Source organism: Leuresthes tenuis, unplaced genomic scaffold, assembly GCF_036924035.1.
Source record: "Leuresthes tenuis unplaced genomic scaffold, fLeuTen1.0.hap1 SCAF_6, whole genome shotgun sequence".
NCBI classification, from domain to species: Eukaryota; Metazoa; Chordata; class Actinopteri; order Atheriniformes; family Atherinopsidae; genus Leuresthes; species Leuresthes tenuis.
This window is the reverse complement of record NW_027325360.1, coordinates 7,303,782-7,325,705: the sequence shown is the minus strand read 5'-3', so window position 1 is coordinate 7,325,705 and position 21,924 is coordinate 7,303,782. Positions and strand designations below refer to the sequence as shown.

At 42.2% G+C, this 21,924-nt stretch overlaps 1 protein-coding gene across 5 annotated transcripts in view; it reads left to right on the top strand.

Annotated features, from left to right (window-relative positions):
• The window catches only part of LOC140309498 (phospholipid-transporting ATPase ID-like), a 44,683-nt gene extending 25,711 nt beyond the window's left edge, over positions 1 to 18,972 (top strand). For all 5 annotated transcript variants that reach the window (XM_072387369.1, XM_072387367.1, XM_072387366.1 and 2 more), the window contains exons 7-28: positions 958 to 1,030; positions 1,609 to 1,679; positions 1,837 to 1,919; positions 2,013 to 2,171; positions 2,267 to 2,355; positions 3,188 to 3,381; positions 3,523 to 3,731; positions 3,960 to 4,003; positions 4,705 to 4,870; positions 4,977 to 5,165; positions 5,298 to 5,413; positions 6,897 to 7,061; positions 7,167 to 7,278; positions 11,392 to 11,497; positions 11,595 to 11,736; positions 11,851 to 12,034; positions 12,198 to 12,421; positions 13,616 to 13,699; positions 13,808 to 14,053; positions 14,151 to 14,289; positions 14,844 to 14,974; positions 15,411 to 18,972. In XM_072387369.1, the coding sequence (XP_072243470.1) occupies positions 958 to 1,030; positions 1,609 to 1,679; positions 1,837 to 1,919; positions 2,013 to 2,171; positions 2,267 to 2,355; positions 3,188 to 3,381; positions 3,523 to 3,731; positions 3,960 to 4,003; positions 4,705 to 4,870; positions 4,977 to 5,165; positions 5,298 to 5,413; positions 6,897 to 7,061; positions 7,167 to 7,278; positions 11,392 to 11,497; positions 11,595 to 11,736; positions 11,851 to 12,034; positions 12,198 to 12,421; positions 13,616 to 13,699; positions 13,808 to 14,053; positions 14,151 to 14,289; positions 14,844 to 14,974; positions 15,411 to 15,740 (3,256 nt within the window). In that variant the 3' untranslated portion in view covers positions 15,741 to 18,972. The remainder of the gene's footprint in view (positions 1 to 957; positions 1,031 to 1,608; positions 1,680 to 1,836; positions 1,920 to 2,012; positions 2,172 to 2,266; positions 2,356 to 3,187; positions 3,382 to 3,522; positions 3,732 to 3,959; positions 4,004 to 4,704; positions 4,871 to 4,976; positions 5,166 to 5,297; positions 5,414 to 6,896; positions 7,062 to 7,166; positions 7,279 to 11,391; positions 11,498 to 11,594; positions 11,737 to 11,850; positions 12,035 to 12,197; positions 12,422 to 13,615; positions 13,700 to 13,807; positions 14,054 to 14,150; positions 14,290 to 14,843; positions 14,975 to 15,410) is intronic.
• The last annotated feature ends 2,952 nt before the right edge of the window (positions 18,973 to 21,924 follow it).

The following is a 21,924-nucleotide window of genomic DNA, read 5'->3' as shown; positions in this document are numbered from 1 at the left end:
AGCCTCAGATCAGCTGAAACACTCAGTGTATTTAAGTCCAGGTTGAAGACAGCTATTCTCAGCTGCATTTGAATAAAGCTTCAAATAAGCTTGAGTTTCAAAACATAATCATTTTAACTACTGATTTTATCATCATTTACATTTTTATAATTTTTATTACAGTTTATTTTATCTTATCGTTCATACAATTTTTTTTATTTTTCAATTTTATCTTTATTGTTCTGATTTTATCTATTGTTCTTATTTCTTTCTCTTTTGTTTAAATTTTAAATCATGCTGTTTAATGTCTCTACAAAGCACTTTGAACCGCCTTGTTGTTGAATTGTGCTATACAAATAAACTTGCCTTGCCTTAATCCTCCAACCAATTCCTTTATTTAAGGAACTCTCCTTTAATGGATCATTTAACCAATTATTAATAATTTTCTTAAAGCTTATAAACCTGTTAACAATAGAGCCATTTTTTTTTAACTTTTTATTAAAAAACTCTTTGTTGTGTATCTTCTGTAACAGATGAAGATAAATATCAAACTCCCAGAGGTCAAAGTGGAGATCAAATTCACAGAATATAGATTTGATTATTCTGTATCATCATCAGCCCAAACATTATAACAGAAATGGACCCTTTCTTTAGTTTTTCACATGTGCCCTTTAACATACAAAACAGGAGTTAAGGGAGTTACAGACCCAAACCAGCCATTGCTTTGATCCAGACTGGTTTTTCAAACTTCCCCTCGGACATAAACCAGCCAAATTCGAAAAGCGTCCGCTGTTATTGGCAGACAGGGGCACAAAGAGTGATAATACAGGAAACTGGCAGGAACATGCAGTGAAGGAAAGTGACTTCTATTAGGATGACCTCGTTGTCTCGTGATTATTTATGACAGTTTTTTTCCTGACGATCGTCAGAGAAACAAAAAACGAGAGACACACTCACCACCGTGTTTCCTGTTCTCAGGCTGCGGAGCGAGAAATGGATGGACGTCCAGGTGGGAGACATCATCAAGCTGGAAAACAACCAGTTTGTCACAGTGAGTAAACTGTGTATAACACAAACTTCCTCTCGTTCCATTTCATATCCCACTTGTATACCTCTCAACAGATTTCCCATAAAACCACTTATTCTTCTGTGTTTTACATCTTAAATCATAATTGTTTTGTTTCCTTTTTCTTTTGGTTGCCTGCCCTAGTTTTATTAAAGCCATTTGTTTCCTCTTCCACATCATTCAAAGTGTATTTTTAGTTGGAATTTTTATTTTAGTCTCTGGAGGACTGAACCAGAATTTGTGATGTTGTACAGTAGCTACATGCTCTACATGGTGTCAGGTTTTGATAAAGGCCTCCAGCTCAGTTAGAGTCCGTTAGAGTTAGTGATCCATTAGAGTATAGTACTTTATTTGGAAATGCATCCTAACATATGAGGATTTTCTGAAATTTTTTTTACTAAAAAAACTCTCTCGAACACAAACATAACATAGGATGATAATAGGTTAAAAAGCAGTAGATGTTAAATGAGGGCTACTTATCAGAGATATGTTGGAGACTCCTCCATATGATGAAGGATGAATAAGAAAGCTGATGGCAGTGATAAATCCCTTTGTGACCTCAGGCTGACCTCATGCTGCTGTCCAGTAGTGAACCACTCAACCTTGTGTACGTTGAGACAGCAGAACTGGACGGGTTGGTTGAGTTTTCTTGTTTAAAACAAAACTTTTTACCTTGTTAAACATACATGTGATCAAACAATATCAGATTCCTCATCCCTTCATTCTCCTTCTGCCCCATTTTACCTTTTCCTTTCTTCCTGCTGTTTGTTTTGTCCTCTCCTCTGCCTCAGTGAGACCAACCTGAAGGTGAGACAGGCTCTGCCAGTCACAGGAGACTTGGGAGATGACATTGAGAAACTGGCAGACTTTAATGGTAAGACTAGTGCAGAACACCTATCAGTGCATAAGAAGGCAGTTCATTAGTAATTTTGAAGACTAGCCAGAATCTTTCATCTCCGTTCTTAAGGTGAGGTGCACTGCGAACCTCCCAACAACCGCCTTGACCGCTTCACAGGAACGCTAACGTACGCCGGTCAGAAATACCCGCTGAACAATGAGAAAATCCTGCTGCGGGGCTGCACACTGAGGAACACAGACTGGTGCTTTGGACTGGTGCTGTTCGGAGGTCAGGAAGCTGTTTAGCAGACAAGAACACAAACAAATGGCAAACTAGCATAGTGGTCATTTAAAACCTTGAGTGCTTCTGCTTCTCTTTCGCAGGTCCAGAGACGAAGTTGATGCAAAACTGTGGGAAGAGCACGTTCAAAAGGACGAGTGTGGACCGTCTGATGAATGTCCTCGTCCTCTGTGTGAGCCCTCGACTTTATTCATGTTTCAGTTCTTCAGGTTGCTTTTAAGCGCTGCAATCATTGCATGCAGCTGAATCAGGTCTCTATATGAAACCAATTCATATGTCTTCAAAAAATGTCAGATCCTCTTGTGACTATGTATTACATGTTTTCATGAGCAGACACGAGCCATGTAAAGGAAAGGGGGCGGACTTTGAAAAAGCCTTCACACACACAGCTAAACATCTAGGAGGTGCAATGCAATACCACTGCAAACAGGAAAAACAGGAAAGCAAATAAACTGAAGAAGCTGATTCATCTCTGTTAAATTACTTTATTATTTTTGCAAAAGTCTTTAAGCTGTGCACAGTGAGTTAATCCAAATTAACTTTGTCCCAGACATATAGTAACATGAGCGGAAGAGTTGTAAACTAATGTCAGCTTACCATTGACAACAATATAATATTTTTGTCTGAGGAGTAGTCATTTTCTTGTGTAGATAAGCCTGAAGGAAGTTGTGTCTCAGTCTGAGTCACCTTAAAGTTCTTGAACTTGTGTTTCTGACCTTTAGAAAAAAAAAAAAAGTTTTTCAGCAGTGTTGTTAAGAGGCAGGAATCAGTCAAAATCCAAAACAAGGAACACAGAGTGGGCAAGAAAGCTTGAGTATGAGCTGGCCAGGAGCAAAGAAACGGGGGAGTGTATATACGGGGAAGGTAATCGATAAGTTGAAGGCAGGCGTAGAGCAACACAAGAAAAGGAAGCCGAAGTTACGCTGGTGCACAAGGTCTGAATATCTCAAAATAAAACATAAAGTGATGGATCTAAAATAACTCATAATATGGTCCTCCTGCAGATTTTTGGATTCCTGGCCTTCATGTGTTCAGTCCTGGCGATAGGAAACTACATCTGGGAGCTGAATGAGGGCTCAGAGTTCACCGTCTTCCTGCCAAGAGAAGATGGCAACAACTCTAGTTTCTCAGCCTTCCTCACCTTCTGGTCCTACATCATCATCCTCAACACCGTGGTGCCCATCTCTCTCTATGTCAGGTAACATATGTCACGCCTCCTTATGTTATCACGCACAACGCTGGGGCTGCGGGGTTTTAGGTTAACGCAAAGGCAAGACCACAAAATGTCTAAAAACAAACAAAAAAAGATTAGATCTGCTGTATGTTCATACTCTGGCAGTGTGGAAATCATCCGGCTGGGGAACAGCTTCTACATCGACTGGGACAGGAAGATGTACTACGCCCGCAACGACACCCCTGCCGAGGCTCGTACCACCACGCTGAACGAGGAACTCGGCCAAATCAAGTACATCTTTAGTGACAAAACAGGGACACTCACTCAGAATATCATGATCTTCAACAAGTGCTCCATCAATGGCAAATCCTACGGTAAGAGTCATTTGTCAGCAGCTGCTGAGCTTACTGTGTCTTTAATTATCATTTTATAGAGTTTTCCAGATGAGCCAGCTTGAGGTTGCTCACTGAAAATGAGTAGTGAGCCTTCTTTTTAGTTTCAGTCAGCCAGTTAATTACTCAACTATTTCATGAGCTCTTTAAGGTATTTTCTCCCCACAATAAATGTTCCTAATGTGGATTTATATGTTTCTGCCTCTGCAGGAGATGTGTATGACTACACAGGCCAGAGACTGGAATATTCAGAGGTGAGTTGTGGAATTATTTCATCCCACAGCAAAACACAAAGTGTCCTCGAAGTCTTTTACTAAAGATGGTGTGAACAACATACAACCACAACACAGCTTCAAAGCAGTTAACAGAAATTAGCCTAACTTCCATTTTGAAGGTTTGCTTCAAATTGTCTTGCCGGTTACAAATTTGACTCATCAAGGCGGAAAAAAAAAACATTTTGGAGCTGGTTTAGTTGGGGTTGTTTTTCACCCCGTTTCTAAACATGCAGAAACTGATAACTTGGAAGTGACGTTACATTACATGCATTTAGTCACAGCTGAAAATCAGACCACAAGACTACATGTCAGCACATGTTTGCTTAAAAGATTTCCAGGCTGTTTGTTTGCTCTGATCTTATAATCTGTGTCATCCGTGCTCTCCCACAGACAACGTTAGATGTTAAAGTTCAAAGTTAAATGTCGAGTCGAGCTGCAATCGTAGCTCGTCTCAACTCTGCATGTAAACGTGCCGAATGAAGCCTTACGTCAAAGGGTTACATTTCAAATTATTGAATGAGATAACACATAATGGTGGAACATCTCACCACTGAACATTTATCCCGTTATTCTGGTAAAAATATGCTTTTTTTGGCCATAAGCAACTCCCTTGTGTCTTTCTTCCTGCCCATCTCTTTCTTTTCATCCTTTTCTCATTTTTTTAACCTCTCACTTGACAGCATAAAGACACGGTGGACTTCTCCTTCAACCCACTGGCTGACCCTCGCTTCGTGTTCTACGACCACTCCCTGGTGGAGGCGGTGAAGCTGGAGAACCCAGAAGTCCATGCTTTCTTCAGACTGCTGGCGCTCTGCCACACCGTCATGGCCGAGGAGAAGACAGAAGGTGAGGAGGGAGTGAAACGCTATCTTTACTGAAGGAAGGACTTTTCCTATTACCTAATCAAATAATGTTGATTTCAGTAAGTCAATGGCATTTTTTGCTCCTCCAGGTGAGCTTTTCTATCAGGCCCAGTCCCCAGATGAAGGAGCACTGGTGACAGCAGCCAGAAACTTTGGATTTGTCTTTCGCTCACGTACACCAGACAGCATTTCCATCATGGAAATGGGACAACAACGAAGCTACGAACTCCTGGCTATCCTGGATTTTAACAATGTCCGCAAGAGGATGTCCGTCATAGGTATGTAGTCTAGTGAAAAACTGAAAATGATCCTGTGTTTTTTACATCAGCCGCATCTTTGGGTGACTGCATTGCACTGAAAATGAAACATGGATGTGTTGTCATGCACGTGTTTGTGTATTCTGTAAACAGTGCGGAGTCCTGAGGGGAAGCTGTGCCTCTACTGTAAGGGCGCGGACACGATCATCTTTGAGAGGCTGCACCAGTCCTGCAGCAAGCTGATGGAAGTCACTACAGAGCACCTTAACGTCAGTGCTATTTCTGTTCAGTGTGTATATGGGTGTTTATTTAGAAGGGAACCAGGGAAGATTTTAGACTCTCACATACAAGATAGTTTGACAAGATAAGGTTTTCCCTGACTTGTTCCACAAAATAGATAACATTCATACAGCAACCGTTTACAAGAAAAACTCTAAACACAGCCAGAAGAGCACAAGCTCCACTGCACACATGGTGCGAGTGGTAACAATTGGTATTTTCCACTCAACTTGACAGTTAGCTGCTATGACCTGCCCTCACCTGCTAAACACATTAGTTCTGAGTGCAGCAATGTTTCTGGCAGCACCAACAGCCGGTCTCATTATACAGTAGTTGTCTTCCCCTCCACATTCAGGTGAAGCAGCTCACTCAAAGACAAAGAAAACTGTCAGCAGAAACCATTTTCAAAGTTGAGGTCCCATCAGGTCTTGCTCAAAACCAGTGGCGCTGGTCGCTGGTTCTGCATAGAGGTGATCTCCCGCCAGGCAGCTGCACATATTACATTACATTCATTTTACAGTTGCTTCTATCCAAATCATCTTGTGCTCAGTAAGCTCATGCAATCATGTAAGCAGATTGAAAAGCCTTTTGAAGCAGGTTCCCAGCCACGACAGGGAAAGTAACTGTGAAACAGGCCGTTTCAGCTGTCCACCAAATTCCTGTCCTTTTTCATCTGAAATCTACCCGTAAACCGAGGAATAATAATTCTCTCGTGAATAAAGTCACACTCACAAAACCCTGAATCACTGAATTTATGCTTCGTGTTGCCAGGAATGTTTAAGGAAAAGAAAAGGAGTTTTGGTGTGTACAGATTACAAAAAGGCAGAATAAAGATGATGTATTAATGCAGACATTAAGTAGATTTAAGGTGTAGTGCTCCTTTTGTCTGTCAGCAGAGTCACTGAATCAAAAGTCACAAGTAAAACCTTCATATTATTTGGAAACTAACACGAGGAGGTTACATGTGTGATTTCTTTTGTTCATAAGGCTGTCAGGACGCCACTTTCTTCACTGTTTAAAAAAAAAAACTCCAACCTGCAACCAGCAGGGTTTTGCTCCATCTTACGACTCATTCACACATCTATGATTTTAGCTTTTAAAAAGCCTGGGAATTATGTTGATTGATTTTAAATAAATATGTACGTTTATGGCCATACTTGTGCTTGACCTAAGAAAAAGAGTCTGTCTTGTTGATTTGGGATGAGAATAGAGTCTCATGTTGTCTTTCCTGTTTTTGTTTCCTCTCCTCTCCTTTCGTTATGTCTGTTCTTTCTTGTCCAGCTCATGTTTGCAGAATTTAAATAACACATTTTCTCTGTTGACCTTCTCTCTGGGAATTTTTTTTGCAAAGATCTCATAATTTACACAGCTGGGCATATGAGGTTGGCTTTTGCTTATATCTTCAAATGTCATCAGCGCTGTGTTTGGTGTATTCATAAGTGTGTGTGTGTGTGTGTGTGTGCTGATCTGCAGGAATTTGCAGGGGACGGCTTGCGGACTCTTGCACTTGCCTACAAGAATCTGGACGAGGAGTACTTCAACCAATGGAAACAGCGCCACCATGAGGCCAGCACCTCAATGGATGACAGAGAGGACAAACTGGACCAGCTGTACGAGGAGATCGAGAAGGATCTTCTGGTGGGGGAAAAAATAAAAATAAGAAAGTGGTGTTGAGTTTTGTTAATGTGGTCAGATGCACTGCTTGCTAATGATGTATCTGTGAATGTGTGTGTTTGTGTGCAGCTGTTAGGAGCAACAGCCATAGAGGACAAGTTACAAGATGGAGTACCTCAGACAATTGAGCAGCTGTCCAAAGCTGACATCAAAATCTGGGTTTTGACTGGTGACAAGCAAGGTATCACAGCTCTCATCACTCTACCATCAAAGAGAACATGTCATGCTGCTTGTATTTAGACAAGGCAAGTTTATTTGTAGAGCACAATTCGTAGTCAAGGCAATTCAAAGTACTTTACAGCTACATAAAATCACAAGAAGGCAAATAAAATCATTCCAAAAACATAAAAAATAATCATTAATTAATTAAATTAAAAGCTAATTAATATGCACAGCTAAATAGAACTGTTTTCAGCCTGGATTTAAACATAGTCAGAGTTGAGACCTGTCTCACATCTTCTGGAAGACTGTTCCAGATTTTAGGAGCATAAAACTGAAACGCAGCCTCACCTTGTTTAGTCCTGACTCTGGGCACCAGCAGGAGACCCCTCCCTGAGGTTCTCAGAGTTGGTTCTTACGGCTCTTATATGCCAGAGATGTACTTTGGCACTAGACCATGAAGAGACTTGTACACGAGCAGAGCTGTTTTAAAGTCTATTCTCTGAGCGACAGGAAGCCAGTGCAGAGACCTGAGCACTGGACTAATATGGTCATATTTCCTGGTTTTAGTCAGGTCTGAACAGCAGCATTCTGGATGTACTGCAGCTGTCTTACAGCCCGTTTAGAGCCCAGTGAGCAGGCCGTTACAGTAGTCTAACCTGCTGGAGACAAATGCATGGATTAGTCTTTCTAAGTCTGGTTTAGACACTATTCCTTTGATTCTGGCAATGTTTTTTAGGTGGTAAAAAGCTGCTGATGTTATTGATTTAATGTGGCTGTTAAAGTTCAGATCTGAGTCCAATATTACCCCCAGATTTCTAACTTGATTATTAGCTTTTAGAGAGAGAGTCTCAAGGTGGCTGATAACACTTTCTCTTTGTTTCTGTGGGCCATAGACAATGATTTCAGTTTTGTCTGAGTTTAGCTGGAGAAAATTGTTTTGCATCCACACACTGATCTGTTCGATGCAGCGACGCAATGTATCTACAGGCCCGTGTTCTCCTGCCGCCAATGACACATAGATCTCCTCACACTCTTCTCTTCTCCATGGCGCCCTCTGCCTACTTTTAACTATTCTAACCTTGACAGGAGTAATGGTATCCAAAACATTTACGAGACTTGATGTGTAAGAATTCAAAAGATCATCAACATTAGAACACGGGGTGTTCTCAAACCTAATCATTTCCATAAACTGTGTCCCTGTTCTGTCATTAATGAGTCTTCCCCGAACAATTGCAGACCCAACTGCTGGTTTGGGTGCAACAGACAGGTTGAAGAAAACACAAAAATGATCAGATAAAGCAACATCCACGACATCCACATTTGAGATAACAACACCCTTTGAAATGAGCACATCTAGAGTGTGCTGTGGACAGCAATGAGTTCTTTAGCTTGCTTATGTTGGGCTACATCCAAATGCACATTCAAGTCCCCTGTTATGACTAAACAGTCAAAAGCAGTACACACAACTGAAAGTAATTCAGTAAAATCATCTATAAAACAATTCTGTGGTGGTTTGTAAATGGTGATATAACGCATGGAAGATTGTTTTATCTCCATTTTGAATGGCACATACTCAAATGATGAAAAAAACCCAAATGACAATTTGTGAGGTGGACTAGACTCAACCAGAACTGCATCAGCTGTTTTTGTCGAGCCATGTCTCAGTTAAAAACATAAGATCAAGATTGTGAGAGGAAATAAAACTATTAATCAAGAATGATTTGTTACTTAAAGATCTGACATTGAGTACTGCGTGTTTGAGATTAGCCATCATTGAACTGGACGCTGTGTTCTTGCAGGGGATATGGATAAGATTTCTCTGATTGGACAGTCTGTCTGTCCCTCTCTTCACTCCCTCCCTGGACCTCTGGCTGAGATGGGGTTTACCAACACAGAGGCACTTAGTGTCCTAGACAACAGCATTGACGCTGTTGGAAATAAAAGCTGTGGGCACCGGTGGTGGGGGCCGAGCTGGGGGGGCTTTGGTCGGTGGAGTAGGCTGAGGAGGGAGAGGGGCTTGATCCTTCTTTGAGGATAGAATTCTTGATCTTGCCATGTTTGGCGTGAGAGGAAACATTTTAATCCCTGATTTGACCAAGCTTTCAAGGTGATCAGGAAGTCTCATGGGTGACGGTGGAGAAGAGAACGATAGTGAAACGTTTCTGGAGGGTGGAGATGCAGCAGGTGGGTCCCAGGCCTGTGATGAGGGCTGTGGTGTTGGCGATGGAGGAGGTGCTGTGGTTGAATCCTTTTTTGGGTCCTTGGGGGGCGAGGCAGGAGCTCTTCTCTCGCTCCTCTTCTCTCTTGGTGGCAGCACAGGACCCGGTCCTGGCCCATTCTGATGCCTCAGAGCGTGGAGATTATCTGTCAGTCGTCTCACTCCACCTCTGTTCAGGTGTGGGCCTTTTCCTTTAAACAGATCATCTCTTCGCCAGAAAGATTAAAGTTCTCAATGAAATGCAGTCCTCTGGACTCAGGCCTTTGACAGCCATGTGTTCAACTGAAGCAGCCGGCTGAATTTGTTTATCCTCCTCGATGTTTGGGAGAGGGCCACTAATGAACGTTGGTATCGCCACTTTATCAAGACTCTCAGATAGCTTCACAAAATGTATTTTTGTAAGATTTCAGACTGATTCTCTCTGAGGTCCACTGCACCCACGTGCACAATCAGCTGTTCCACCCCTTGGTTTTTTGCCAGTAGTTTTGTGATGTCAGAGACAGTGGAACTTGGTTAACTGCATGTAACTACTCAGTTTATGTTTATCTTAGATATGGCTCCGTCTCCAAACACAAGAGTGTCTTTGACCTTGACACACAGCACAGTTTTTCTATCCATCTGCTGCTTTGTACTGTCTCTCTGTCTGTTACACTCAGTCACATTTGGCTCTGACAGTGATAAAAATCTGTTTGTTGTCTTTATTCCGGGTGATGTTACACATCCTCCGTTTATACCAACAGTTGGACGTTTCTTCGGCTTAGCACCAAGTCCATTATAAGTGTCTATACAGAGTCTTGGAAAAGACACAGTATCATTTAGCTTTAAGTTGTAAGTAGCATTTTTTTCACCCTTTCCTTTGGAAGTAAACATGGACTTCTTACCACTGGATTCCACTGGGAGTGTTTCATGAAGTCCCATTTCAGTTTCTAAGGCAAAAATCCTTTCTTGTCGCACAAATTTCTTATTGATATGTCCGAAGATTGTAGTAGCTGGCTCGTCAGATAAGTTGTGAAAAATAATAAAAATGATTTAAAAAGTCTTGGTTCACTTAAAAGAAAAAGAATAAAATTATATCCAAGACTTGTGGAAAGAAGTAAAATGATTGAAAAGCCAATAAAACAATAAGCAACAGGAGGAAGCAGAGACACGTTTGCACTCTTCAGAAGCAGGAATCATTTAGATGATTATTGCATTTTATTACGACTTTAGCCCCAATTTTTGTCTGCTTTCTTTAAGGTGTCGTCTCCATCAAGTAGTTTTTGTATCTTTATCATGTCCGCTGGTTGCAACCACCTGACCAAGAATCAGCTCAGTGGTGACGAGTACAGAATACCACCACTAGATGTCAAAATGTAGATAATTAGGAGTACTTATGTCAAGAAAACTAGTTAAGGACTGAAATCAGTGCCTTTATTTAGGTCTGAATAAACCATGTTTGTTCTTTGCAGGAAGGTAAACCACACGTGGTGTTACAATTATTCAGTGACTTGATGAGACACCACACCGGTCTTAAACTAATTTATTCCCTCATATTTCTTGATTCGTGATGTATTATCATCAGAAAAAATTACCTCAGCATTACCAAACCTCCTTTTGATTGAGAATGGTCCTGGTCCTTTAAATGCGATCAACCTCATATCATCAATGATGGATGGTGGAAAATTTGCTTTTATAACCAGAGTGTCATCTTACAAATTCACCAGTACCTCAGACAATAACTTTCCCCATGCATGTAAGCTGTGCACTTAACTGTACTGACTGTTTGGAATTTGCTTATTTGCCAGATGTGACATGACTGTAGTGACTGTAGTGTAGAATGTTTCTCTTCTGTAGGTAAGGCTTCGATAATTTATTTTTTTTTGCTGCTCTATAAGTCTGCTGTTCAATCAGCGATGTCGATCATTTGTGTTGCAGAGACTGCAGAGAACATTGGTTACTCGTGCAACTTACTGCGAGAGGAAATGAACGAGGTCTTCGTCGTCTCGGGCCACACGCTCGAAGACGTCAGACAGGAACTGAGGTCAGCAGAAGATTTTGCGAGACTTTTTTCCTTTGTAAGAGCTGATTATGAAATGTTTCCATTCATCCACCCCTTGTTTCATTTTCTTTTGGAGCAGAAATGCACGAACATCTATGAAACCAGATGCAGCAGATAATTCAGAGTTTTTGCCAGAAGAGACTTTGGGTAAAGCTGTGAAAGTGATCACGGATGAGGTGGTTGATGGAGAGTACGGCCTTGTTATTAATGGACACAGTCTGGTACGCCATAATGAGCACCGTCACCTTCCATCATTACTTGTCCTTCACTGACTGTAAACTGAAAAGGAGAAAACTTTAAAACACTGAAAACTGTTTACCCCTGCTGTCCTTCAGGCTTTTGCCCTGGAGCGCTGCATGGAGCTGGAGTTCCTGAGGACGGCGTGTATGTGCAAAGCCGTGATCTGCTGCAGGGTGACACCTCTGCAGAAGGCTCAGGTGGTTGAGCTGGTCAAGAAATACAAGCAGGCGGTCACGCTGGCCATAGGAGATGGAGCCAACGACGTCAGCATGATCAAAGGTACCAGCAGAGGCTCTAACAGCCTTATCTGAGGCCTGTGGAACTGTGGAAAATTACATTTTAACACAGAAACAGCCTGACGTTTCTTAGATTTACTGCATTTTTCTTGAAATTCTATTGCTCTTTGTGAATGTGTCCCTCTCTCTTCTCTTCGTCCTCCCAGCGGCTCATATAGGTGTGGGCATCTCAGGCCAGGAAGGCATGCAGGCCGTGTTGTCCAGCGACTACTCCTTCGCACAGTTCCGCTTCCTGCAGCGCCTCCTGCTGGTGCACGGCCGCTGGTCCTACCTGCGCATGTGCAAGTTCCTGCGCTACTTCTTCTACAAAAATTTCACCTTCACCTTCGTCCACTTCTGGTTCGCCTTCTTCTGCGGCTTCTCAGCGCAGGTAAGATAGTGAGGAGATTTACAGCGACAGTTATTTCTGTGTTTTTCTGCAGCTTTTGCCTCTTCCATTGGTGTTTATCATAGTGCTTTCAGTCTTGTCATTTCCTTTGCAAAACAGAATTACAAATCATTGGAAGCGAACATGTCAATAAGCACAGCAGAGCAGCCGAGTATGCCAGGTTCCTTTCAGTGAAATAAGCCCATTTAATTCAAATGTGTGGTCTGGACTTTGATTGGACCATTGCAACTCCTTGACATTCAGTTGTAGATTTGCTGCTGTGTTTGGGATCATTGTCCTGTTGATGACCCAGTTGCAGCCCAGCTTTAGCTGTCGGACAGATGGCCTCACATTTGACCTTAGAATACTTTTGTATACAGTTCACAGTGGACTCAATGACTGCAAGGTGCCGAGGACCCGTGGCTGCAGAACAAGCCCAAATCATCAGCCCTCCACCACCGTGCTTGACAGCTGGTATGAGGTGTTTGTGCTGATATGCTGTGTTTGGTTTTCTCCAAACGTGCTGCTGTGCATTATGACCAAACATCTCCACTTTGGTCTGGTCTGTCCAAAGGACATTGTTCCAGAAGTTTTGTGGTTTGTTCAGATGCAGCTTTGCAAACTTAAGCTGAGCTGCCATGTTCTTTTTAGAGAGAAGAGGCTTTCTCCTGCAGCTCTTCCAAACAAGCCATACTTGTTCAGTCTTTTCTAATTGTACTGTCATGAACTTTAACATTTAACATGCTAACTGAGGCCTGCAGAGTCTGAGATGTAGCTCTTTGGGGTTTTAGTAGTTTCTCTGAGCATTCCACATAGTCTGACCTTGGGTTGAACTTGCTGGGATGCCCACTCCTGGGAAGATGGACAACTGTCTTCAGTGCTTTCCACTTGTAAATAATCTTTTTCTCTGTAGAATGATGGACTCCAGCTAGTCTAGAGATACCCTTATAACCCCTCCCAGATTGATGCGCAGCAACAGTTACTTCTCTAAGATCATTGCTGATGTCTTTCCTATTTGACATTGTGTTAATGCACAGCTGAATGCTCCAGAGCAGCCAACTTGCAAAACTTTAGCTTTTATAGAGGTGCTCACACCTGCTGATGATCATTTATTATGATGAATAAAAATATGAAGTGTTTCATTGTTTTGTTTCTAAAATATGTTATCAAAAACATTTCTTTGCTTTTGCTTTTCAGACAGTGTATGACGAGTGGTTCATCACACTCTATAATCTGGTCTATACAGCACTACCTGTTCTGGGAATGAGTCTGTTTGATCAGGTAATCTGAAGTCTTGCTTCTTGTGCCATGAAACAACAAAGAACTAATTTTAGATCCTGAATTTACACACATCGAGATCTGTAATGTTTGTCTCCCCCTGCTGGTCAGGATGTGAACGACGTGTGGAGTTTTCAGCATCCTCAGCTCTATGTCCCCGGTCAACTGAACCTGTACTTTAGCAAGAGAGCCTTCTTCAAGTGTGCCCTCCACAGCTGCTACAGCTCCCTGGTGCTCTTCTTCATCCCATACTTAGCCCTGCACGACACAGTGAGGGACGACGGGAAGGACGTTGCAGACTACCAGTCCTTCGCCCTCCTCACTCAGACATGTCTGTTGTTTGCAGTAAGCATTCAGGTCAGACAAAACACTTGATTTTCATCATCTATTTATTTCCAAGGTTTGACATAAAGTGTAGGCATTTTTAGGTCACATTTTCTCTTTGTGTCTGCAGTTGGGGTTGGAGATGTCTTACTGGACAGCGGTTAACACGTTCTTTGTTCTGGGCAGTCTGGCCATGTACTTTGCCGTCACATTCGCAATGTACAGCAACGGCATGTTCCTCATCTTGCCACCAGCCTTCCCTTTCATAGGTGAGTGTTAAACTCATCACATCTGTCTGCTCAGACTGCATGTCTGTTCCCTCTTCTGCACAACGCTAACAATAGCATCATGATACCAATTAGAATGCCAGCTACAGTTTCCTAATTGTGTTTGGTGTCTTTATGTCTGGATTATAAAACTGATTAGGTGCAGATGGGTCACAAAGTGTGGTCTAATTATCTGCCTCATGAATGTTATCTATAGTTTCTCATTAAAGCCAAGTGAAGAGTAGGTCTGAGTGCACGTTTTCACAAGCACTAAAACGTTCGTTACCCACAGTGTACAGAAAATCTAAGGAATTAGCTTGTGTGAATTCCTGAATTTATTTCCTAAATTAAGATTTCCTTGAAGAAGAAAACATATCTGTGTCCTGGTTTTAGGGCCTTGCCTGATCTTTGTAAAATGAGCTCAGGACACCAGATTACAGGATGTTTTAGCCTCGTTCTTCATGCTGTGATGACAGCAGGGCAGTGTTATCTGTAAGTGTCAAAAGATCATCACAAGTGTACAAATTCAAACATTTTACTTGTGTTCACTGATCCAGGAACAGCCCGAAACTCTCTGAGCCAGCCCAATGTTTGGCTGACGATCTTCCTGACCTCCATCCTGTGTGTCCTTCCTGTGGTTACCTACCGCTTCCTGTTGACTCAACTCTGCCCCACCATCAATGACAAGGTACAGGAAAAGGAGGAACCACTTTGCATGCTTGCTACGGCAGCTGCACTTGAGGGACACTATTTGCTTTGACAACTCGCACCTTCCCTTTTATGATGTTGTTTTTCTAAGAAATCATCTGGAGGCTGGTTGGTTTAAAGGTTGTCAGACTGTAACGTGACTCTTGAGGATGTGGATTTCTAGCTAACCCAGGACACGTTGGAGAGACTATATCTCTCGGCTGACCTGGGAATTCAGGCTAAAAAGCAAAACTAACTCCATGGCAACTTAACATGTATCCCAGATTATACTGTGACATTTACCACCAAACAGATGTTTGATCAATTAGTCAGTTGACTTAATTATTAACCTTAGATTATATCTGTTATCCCAACGCTTGGATACATGTGCCTCAATCCACCATTTTAACGCTGTCAATCCCTCCCAAAACTTTCAGGTGATGTTCAAGGTGAGACTAGCCAAAGCAACACCTCCTCCTCCTGCTCGACGTGCCCGCATCCGCCGCACCAGCTCCCGGCGCTCAGGCTACGCCTTTTCGCACGCACAGGGCTACGGGGACCTGGTGACATCGGGCCGGTTCCTGCGACGTCCTGCCGTGTCGCTGTCTTCAGGCTTCACCCACGCAGGGCGCGCCACCACAGGCTTCAGTCCCATGGGACGATCAGCTGGTTACAGCCCAACAGGACGCCCTCAGAACACAAAGGCTCCAGATGTGGAGGTCACTTCACTGCAGATGTTCAGGATGATCAGAGATCCCGCCCTCTGACAGGCAGAATAAAGGATGGTATTTGGAGATAATTTGGGAGTAGCATGCGGACTGGACGTTAATCAGAAAGCTCCCGCATTTGTTACATAGATGAACTGGCTTGGACTTTCAAGAAAGCTTAAAGTACTGTCATGATCTGTCTTTAATCTGCTCGCGCTCTGGAGAAGAGGTTTGAAAAAGCACCACTTCTCTGGCACATTTCAGCTGAATCCGAAGGAACTACAGCAGAATGTGTGGCCACCTCTGAAAGGTGCACAAACCACTGCTTTTAGACCTTTAGTGTTCTTGTAAAACTTGCTAATCTAACTATGCATAGACAGCAAATGAGGGGAAGACAGACAAAGTCTCCCCGACACTAGACACAGAAACAGGGCAATTAGCTTTCAGATAGAAACAGCCACAGAAAGAAAACGGCTTCATGTGATGAGAAGGACAAAGTGTCATCATGTTTACAGACTGCCCAGACTTCCTTAATCCTGGGAGTCCAAATGCTCAGAAGAACTTTGTACAGAGGAAAGCCATGCTGCATCAAAGATTTTAATTTTGTACCTTTTTTAAAGCATTTTAGTTTCCTATCTTGAACGCTGAAAAGGGCGTGCATGGTTGTGTGTCTTGTTCGTCTCTGTGTGGCCTTGTGGTGGACCGGTGACCTGTCCGGGATGTATCCCGCCTCTCGCCCAGTGGCAGCTGAGACAGGCTGCATAGATTGCATTCTGGATGGTTTATCGCCGAATCCTGCCTCTAGAATAAAAACAGTGTAACAATCACTATATTTACATCACACTGGAAAAAAACGGATTATGTGTTAGTTTCACCAAAACCGGATTTTTGAAATGCCTGAAACCACGTTAGTCTGACTGAAATCAAACAAAATCAAACCTCTCATCATCGGACTCACACAGACAATGCTGCTGGGGATGGAATCACTCTGCATGTCTACGCTCAGCTAGAACTCTTTGCATCTTTTTGTAAAAACAGTAAATTGTAAGTATATCTTGATACAGCTAAATTCTCCGTTAAGGTGCTCTCATTCACACACCTTTGTGTTTGTTTTGTCAGACATCTAAACGCGTCTGAAATTGTGAGGGAAAATCAACCGCCGGTCGCTGAAAGCATCTCCAGACCGTCGCTCTGCTCTAATAAAATCCTGATTTTATAACTGCGGTGTCATGAGATACAATCACCATTAAAGTGACTCATAGACATCTGTGCAGTGACTTCAGCTGTACTTACATGTACGATGATCTCCCACAGAGAAAGTTAGAAGCAATAGAACGTACAGTTTACAGCGTCGGACATTCTTCAGTCACTAACTCCAACCACCTCCTATGCATTTATACTGGGACAAGGACGCTGGTCCAGTAAAATGCCCGAGTTGAGCTGTAACCGTAGCCGTGCTGACACAAACGTGGAAGCTGAAGCAAAGGGCTCCAAGCCCAGAGCTCCAAACCAAAAAAATGACAAACTCCTTGTTTGATTTGAGAGGATTTCTCATAAACTTGTATCCTCTGAAAAAGGGATAAGAGTGGGCCTAAAATGCACCTCTCCAGTTAAAGCTCTTAATAGATCATTTTGTATGGAGGCTTTACTCAGACACGTCCTTTTTCCACTGCTTTATTTCTATCTTGTTTAGTCACCATCCACAAATAAACTTGTTAGTTTGAATTAATTAACCGACTCTAAAGAATCTCATGTTACAAAGTCGCTGATCCTCTAAACTCAGTCCAGCAGCTGAGATCCGATGAATGTCAGTTTGAAATGATTGTAGTTTGATATCGGGACCACTTGGTGCACTTAACTGAGTACATTTTTCTGCCTAATGTTAAAGCAACACAAAGAAATATGCACATTCTCACTACATCTGTGTTGAAAGCAAAAATCAACCACATCTCGCTCTGTTTGGCAGGTTTCTCATACTGTTCACAGACTGCAAAGCCGACTGGGTGTCCGTGAACGCAGATTTGTTTGGTGCCTTCACATCTACAGTGTAAAAGCAAAAAAACTCTGCTTCTATGACTTCTAGAACTGTTGATAGTGACGTTAAACTTTTAATCATTCATACCTCATTTTAACATAATTTAATGTATCGTATTCTGCTTCATACTGATTTGAAGCCGTGTATTTGCTTCAGCACCCAACTCACCTCTGTATGTGTGAGAATCAGCTGGGTGGAACCAGTTTAAAAGCACAGTGTTTCTTTAGATATTCTTAAAAAATCATTCAGACGCTGCCTTAATATGAATAGAAACATATTTTCATTTTATGTAACAAACAAGTAATGATGACATCAGTGTTTGGCCCAACCCAGGAAGTAGTTTATAAACAAATGTGTTATTTTAATGAAAATTCAATAAGTCCAAATGAATTTATTACATAATGCACAGTAATGGTATTTAAAATCTGACTTTACTTTGTTGAGTTGGATTTCTTTTTCCTTTTTCTTATTTTTGTACCTGAACTTTTGTAATTGTTACTCAGAGCTGAACTGAATGTACTAACTAACCCTGGTGGTGAACCAAAGATTTTTACGCTTTGTACGTGGTGGTTCACGATAACGTAAAAAACTCGATGCTCGCTGGGCAGAATTTGATGCTGGAGGTCAGTACGGCAAAGCCGTTTTATACCAGGTAAGTTTTTTTTATGAAAACATTTTTATTTCAGAGGAAACATTCACTGCTCGTTTGTAGAACTGATGCTGCATTTGGATCTGAGGGTTTTTTTCTTCATTGTAAATGTAGCGCGTCACATGTTGCCCGTTTCGTTACACGCGGGCCAAATTGTGACATCCCATCTGTGGCACTCTTGTACGGACGCAAAAGCAACTAAATGTCTAGGATTTGCTTTGAGAAAAGAAATGCGTCCTCGTGACCGAGAGGAAACAATATCAGACAGCAAAATGAATTTAAATGAGTTTTGTCCGCAGTGTTGATGCAGAATAAATCGATTAAATTTGGCCACCAAACTGTGACAGAATGGATTTTTAAGTCTTTTTCCAGCTTGTCTCTGGTGTATTACAATAAAATTCTGCCTTGAGAATACATTTCATTATTTACCACTATGTTAAATAGATGCATTTTCTTGCCATGAAGACTAAGAGGGATTTTAATCACTGTTTCTCCAACAAGAACAAAAAAACCAACTGATTTTTAGCACTGCTCTTCTCATTACCATTTTGTATCATTTTATACCTCTAAGATGTTTTTACTGAAATAAAAAAAGATCTGAAAGATCATCATTTGCGTCCTGGGCAGTTTCCTACTTCGTGCATGTGGGTTATATTTTATCCAGGGCTGAAGGCAAAAACACTGATGAGGCTTCTGTCTCACTTGGAGAAGCGTTAAACCTCATTTACACCAGTTAGGACAAGAAGAACAAAGCATGCAACGTGATATATAAGAAGTAAACAACAAGGGGTAGAACAAGAGAAAAATGAACCATTTTGATCGCTTATGCACAAGAAAAATAACAATAACTCCAAGAGTCAGATGAGGTGGCTCAGGCATCTGTTTAGGAGGCCTCCTGGACGCCTCTGGACGTCCCACTGGGAGGAGACCCTGGGGAAGACCCAGGACACATTGGAGAGACTATATCTCTCAGCTGACCTGGGAACACCTCAAGGTCCCCCCGGAAGAGCTGGATGAAGTGGCCGGGGACGTTTGCTCAAGCTGCTGCCCCCGGGACCCAATCCCCGGAGAAGTGGTAGATGATGGATGGATGGATGGATGGATGGATAGATAGATGGAAGTCCAAGATCTGCCTCTATTCCCTCTCTTCTATCATTTTACATTATTTAGATTTGTTGGAGGTGAACTACTTCATATTTCTTATTTTAAGGCCTCATGTTCCACCATTTATATCCATTTTTCAACTACTGGGTTTAAAGGTTTCGACCAACTCCTAGTTATTTGGGTTTTTTTTTTTGGTTTTTTTTCCACTGTCTGCATATATCAATGGTTGATGCCAAGGTCTGGCAAGAAACAGTTTTTCTTATATATGCAATTTATTCTTTCAAAAGGACCAGCCCAGAATCCATAAAATACACTAACCAGGACATGCTGAGTAAAGCAGCGGCCCAGCGGGTATCATACAGAGGGTAGGGGGAGGGTAACACCCCAGTCCCCCACACCCGCATCGCAACCCCGCAGAGGGCACGACGTACGCCCACCACCCCCGGGACGCAGGGCAAAGGGGGGCACTCAATTCCTAGTTTTTGTTTCACCGCTACATGGGCTAGTGAATTGCATAGTGGAACAGTGGTTATTGCACATTAATTATTGCACATTTTATCCTATTTCACAGTATTTGAGTGACTGCCAAGCAGTCTGACAGCAGCAAGAAGGAAGGACCTACGATATCGCTCATAGGGGGGAAATAGTCTGTCGCTGAAGGAGCTGCTCCGTGCCCTGTTGGTGTCCTGCATGGGGTTGGAGACTTGGTCCATCATTGATGATAGTTTTGTTATCATCCTCCTCTCTCCCACCACCTGCACTGAGTCAAGGGGGCAACCCAAGACAGAGCTGGCCCTTCTGATCATTTTATTGAGTCTCTTCCTATCAGCGGTTGAGATGCTGCTGCTCCAGCAGACCACTCCAGAGAAAAAGGCTGATGCCACGACAGTGTCAAAGAAGGTCCTCAGGAGAGCTCCCTGCACTCCAAAGGACCTGAGTTTCCTTAGCAGATAGAGATCTTCAAGGATTCTATATGAAAAATGTTTTTATTGTTTTTAACTGGACGCGTTAAAGGGATTGAATATGACACAAGGAGAGGAGTCTAAGAGGGGAATCAATAATGTACAAACAGAAAAAAGGCACGTTTGTCCTCCTGGCATGACTTCTTCCCCCCAGTCCTTATACTTTCAGTCCACCACTTCAACCTCACCTGCTCACATGTTTTCGCTTTCTTCATCAGCCCTGCAGTGTGTATACATGCTGTCCACATTTTTCTTTGGTCAACTTGTTCTTGTCCTGCCCATTTCAAAGTCTCTGACCTCTGCTAACCCTGTTGTTTTGTTTGCCGGCTGATCTGCAGGCCTGCCGGTAAGCTTCTGCTTTGCATTTTTTATTAAACCACCACAAACTGTTCCTGCCTTCCTGCTCTCAGTCTGGTAGGACGCACCTCCCCGGACGTGCACCGTGACACTTTGCACTTGTGGGGAAACGGCAAACTGTCGATGAAATCATGACAAGAAGTTGCATACAAGGTTACCCTTTTAAGTCTCCACACACAGGAGTCAAATCTACTTTGTTAATCAAAGTAAAGAAGATAAGATGGATTTAAGTAGTTCACAGGACAAAGTTTGCTTCTCTATTTTAAGGACAGACTGCACACCGTGCTGAGATATGCTAGGTTTTCTGCAAGTAGCTCTTTGGGAATCACTTTCTTGATGCAAAAACACTATTTGATGTTTGTAAAACTGTTATATTTGTGTTTCACAACTGCAGAAGTGGGAACAAATTATTTTTGTGACAGCTACAAAGTACCTAATAATACCATTCAAAATTGGACCTTTGATATTAGTCTGTGTTACGGATACTGGGAGCCTTTTTAATGCTTGAATGATTCAGAGGTGGGTATTAAGTGTCCAGACAAACAAAAATGCACATCTCTCTGAAAATGCTCAGGTATAAGGACTAGAGTGAAAATGAGTGAAAAAGCAGCCAACGTCCAAACAAAAACTTTGAAAGACCTTCAGAAAGCCTAGAGAACTATTGTTCAAACCTACTTTAAATTATTACGAGGAAGCTTGTAAGGATAATATGAAGATATGAGGGCGAGTTCCATGCTCTAATATGTGCAGATTTATGAAACATGCTATCCGGTGCATAGAAGGTGTTTCCTGTTTGATGTTGCTGTTGAAAATAAACATCGTATATGATTAGAAGACTTGACCGAACTCCATCTGAGGATATATACTTTCAATGAAAGCTTTTCGGACATTGGATTTTATATTGGCTGTTCCTCGCTTTGGTTAGTATCTAAAAAGATCTGATTACTTTCTCTGCTCCTCATCTTTGGTCAGAAGACTTGTGATGCTATCATTTTACACCTAATGACCTAAATGTAAAAAATTAAGTTGCAAAAACTAATATTTACATGGACAAATAATAAAATAAACAACCGTGGGTGTAGCTGTGAACTCCACAACAGAGCTTCCATTTTTACTGTATGATGTGCAAAGGAGACC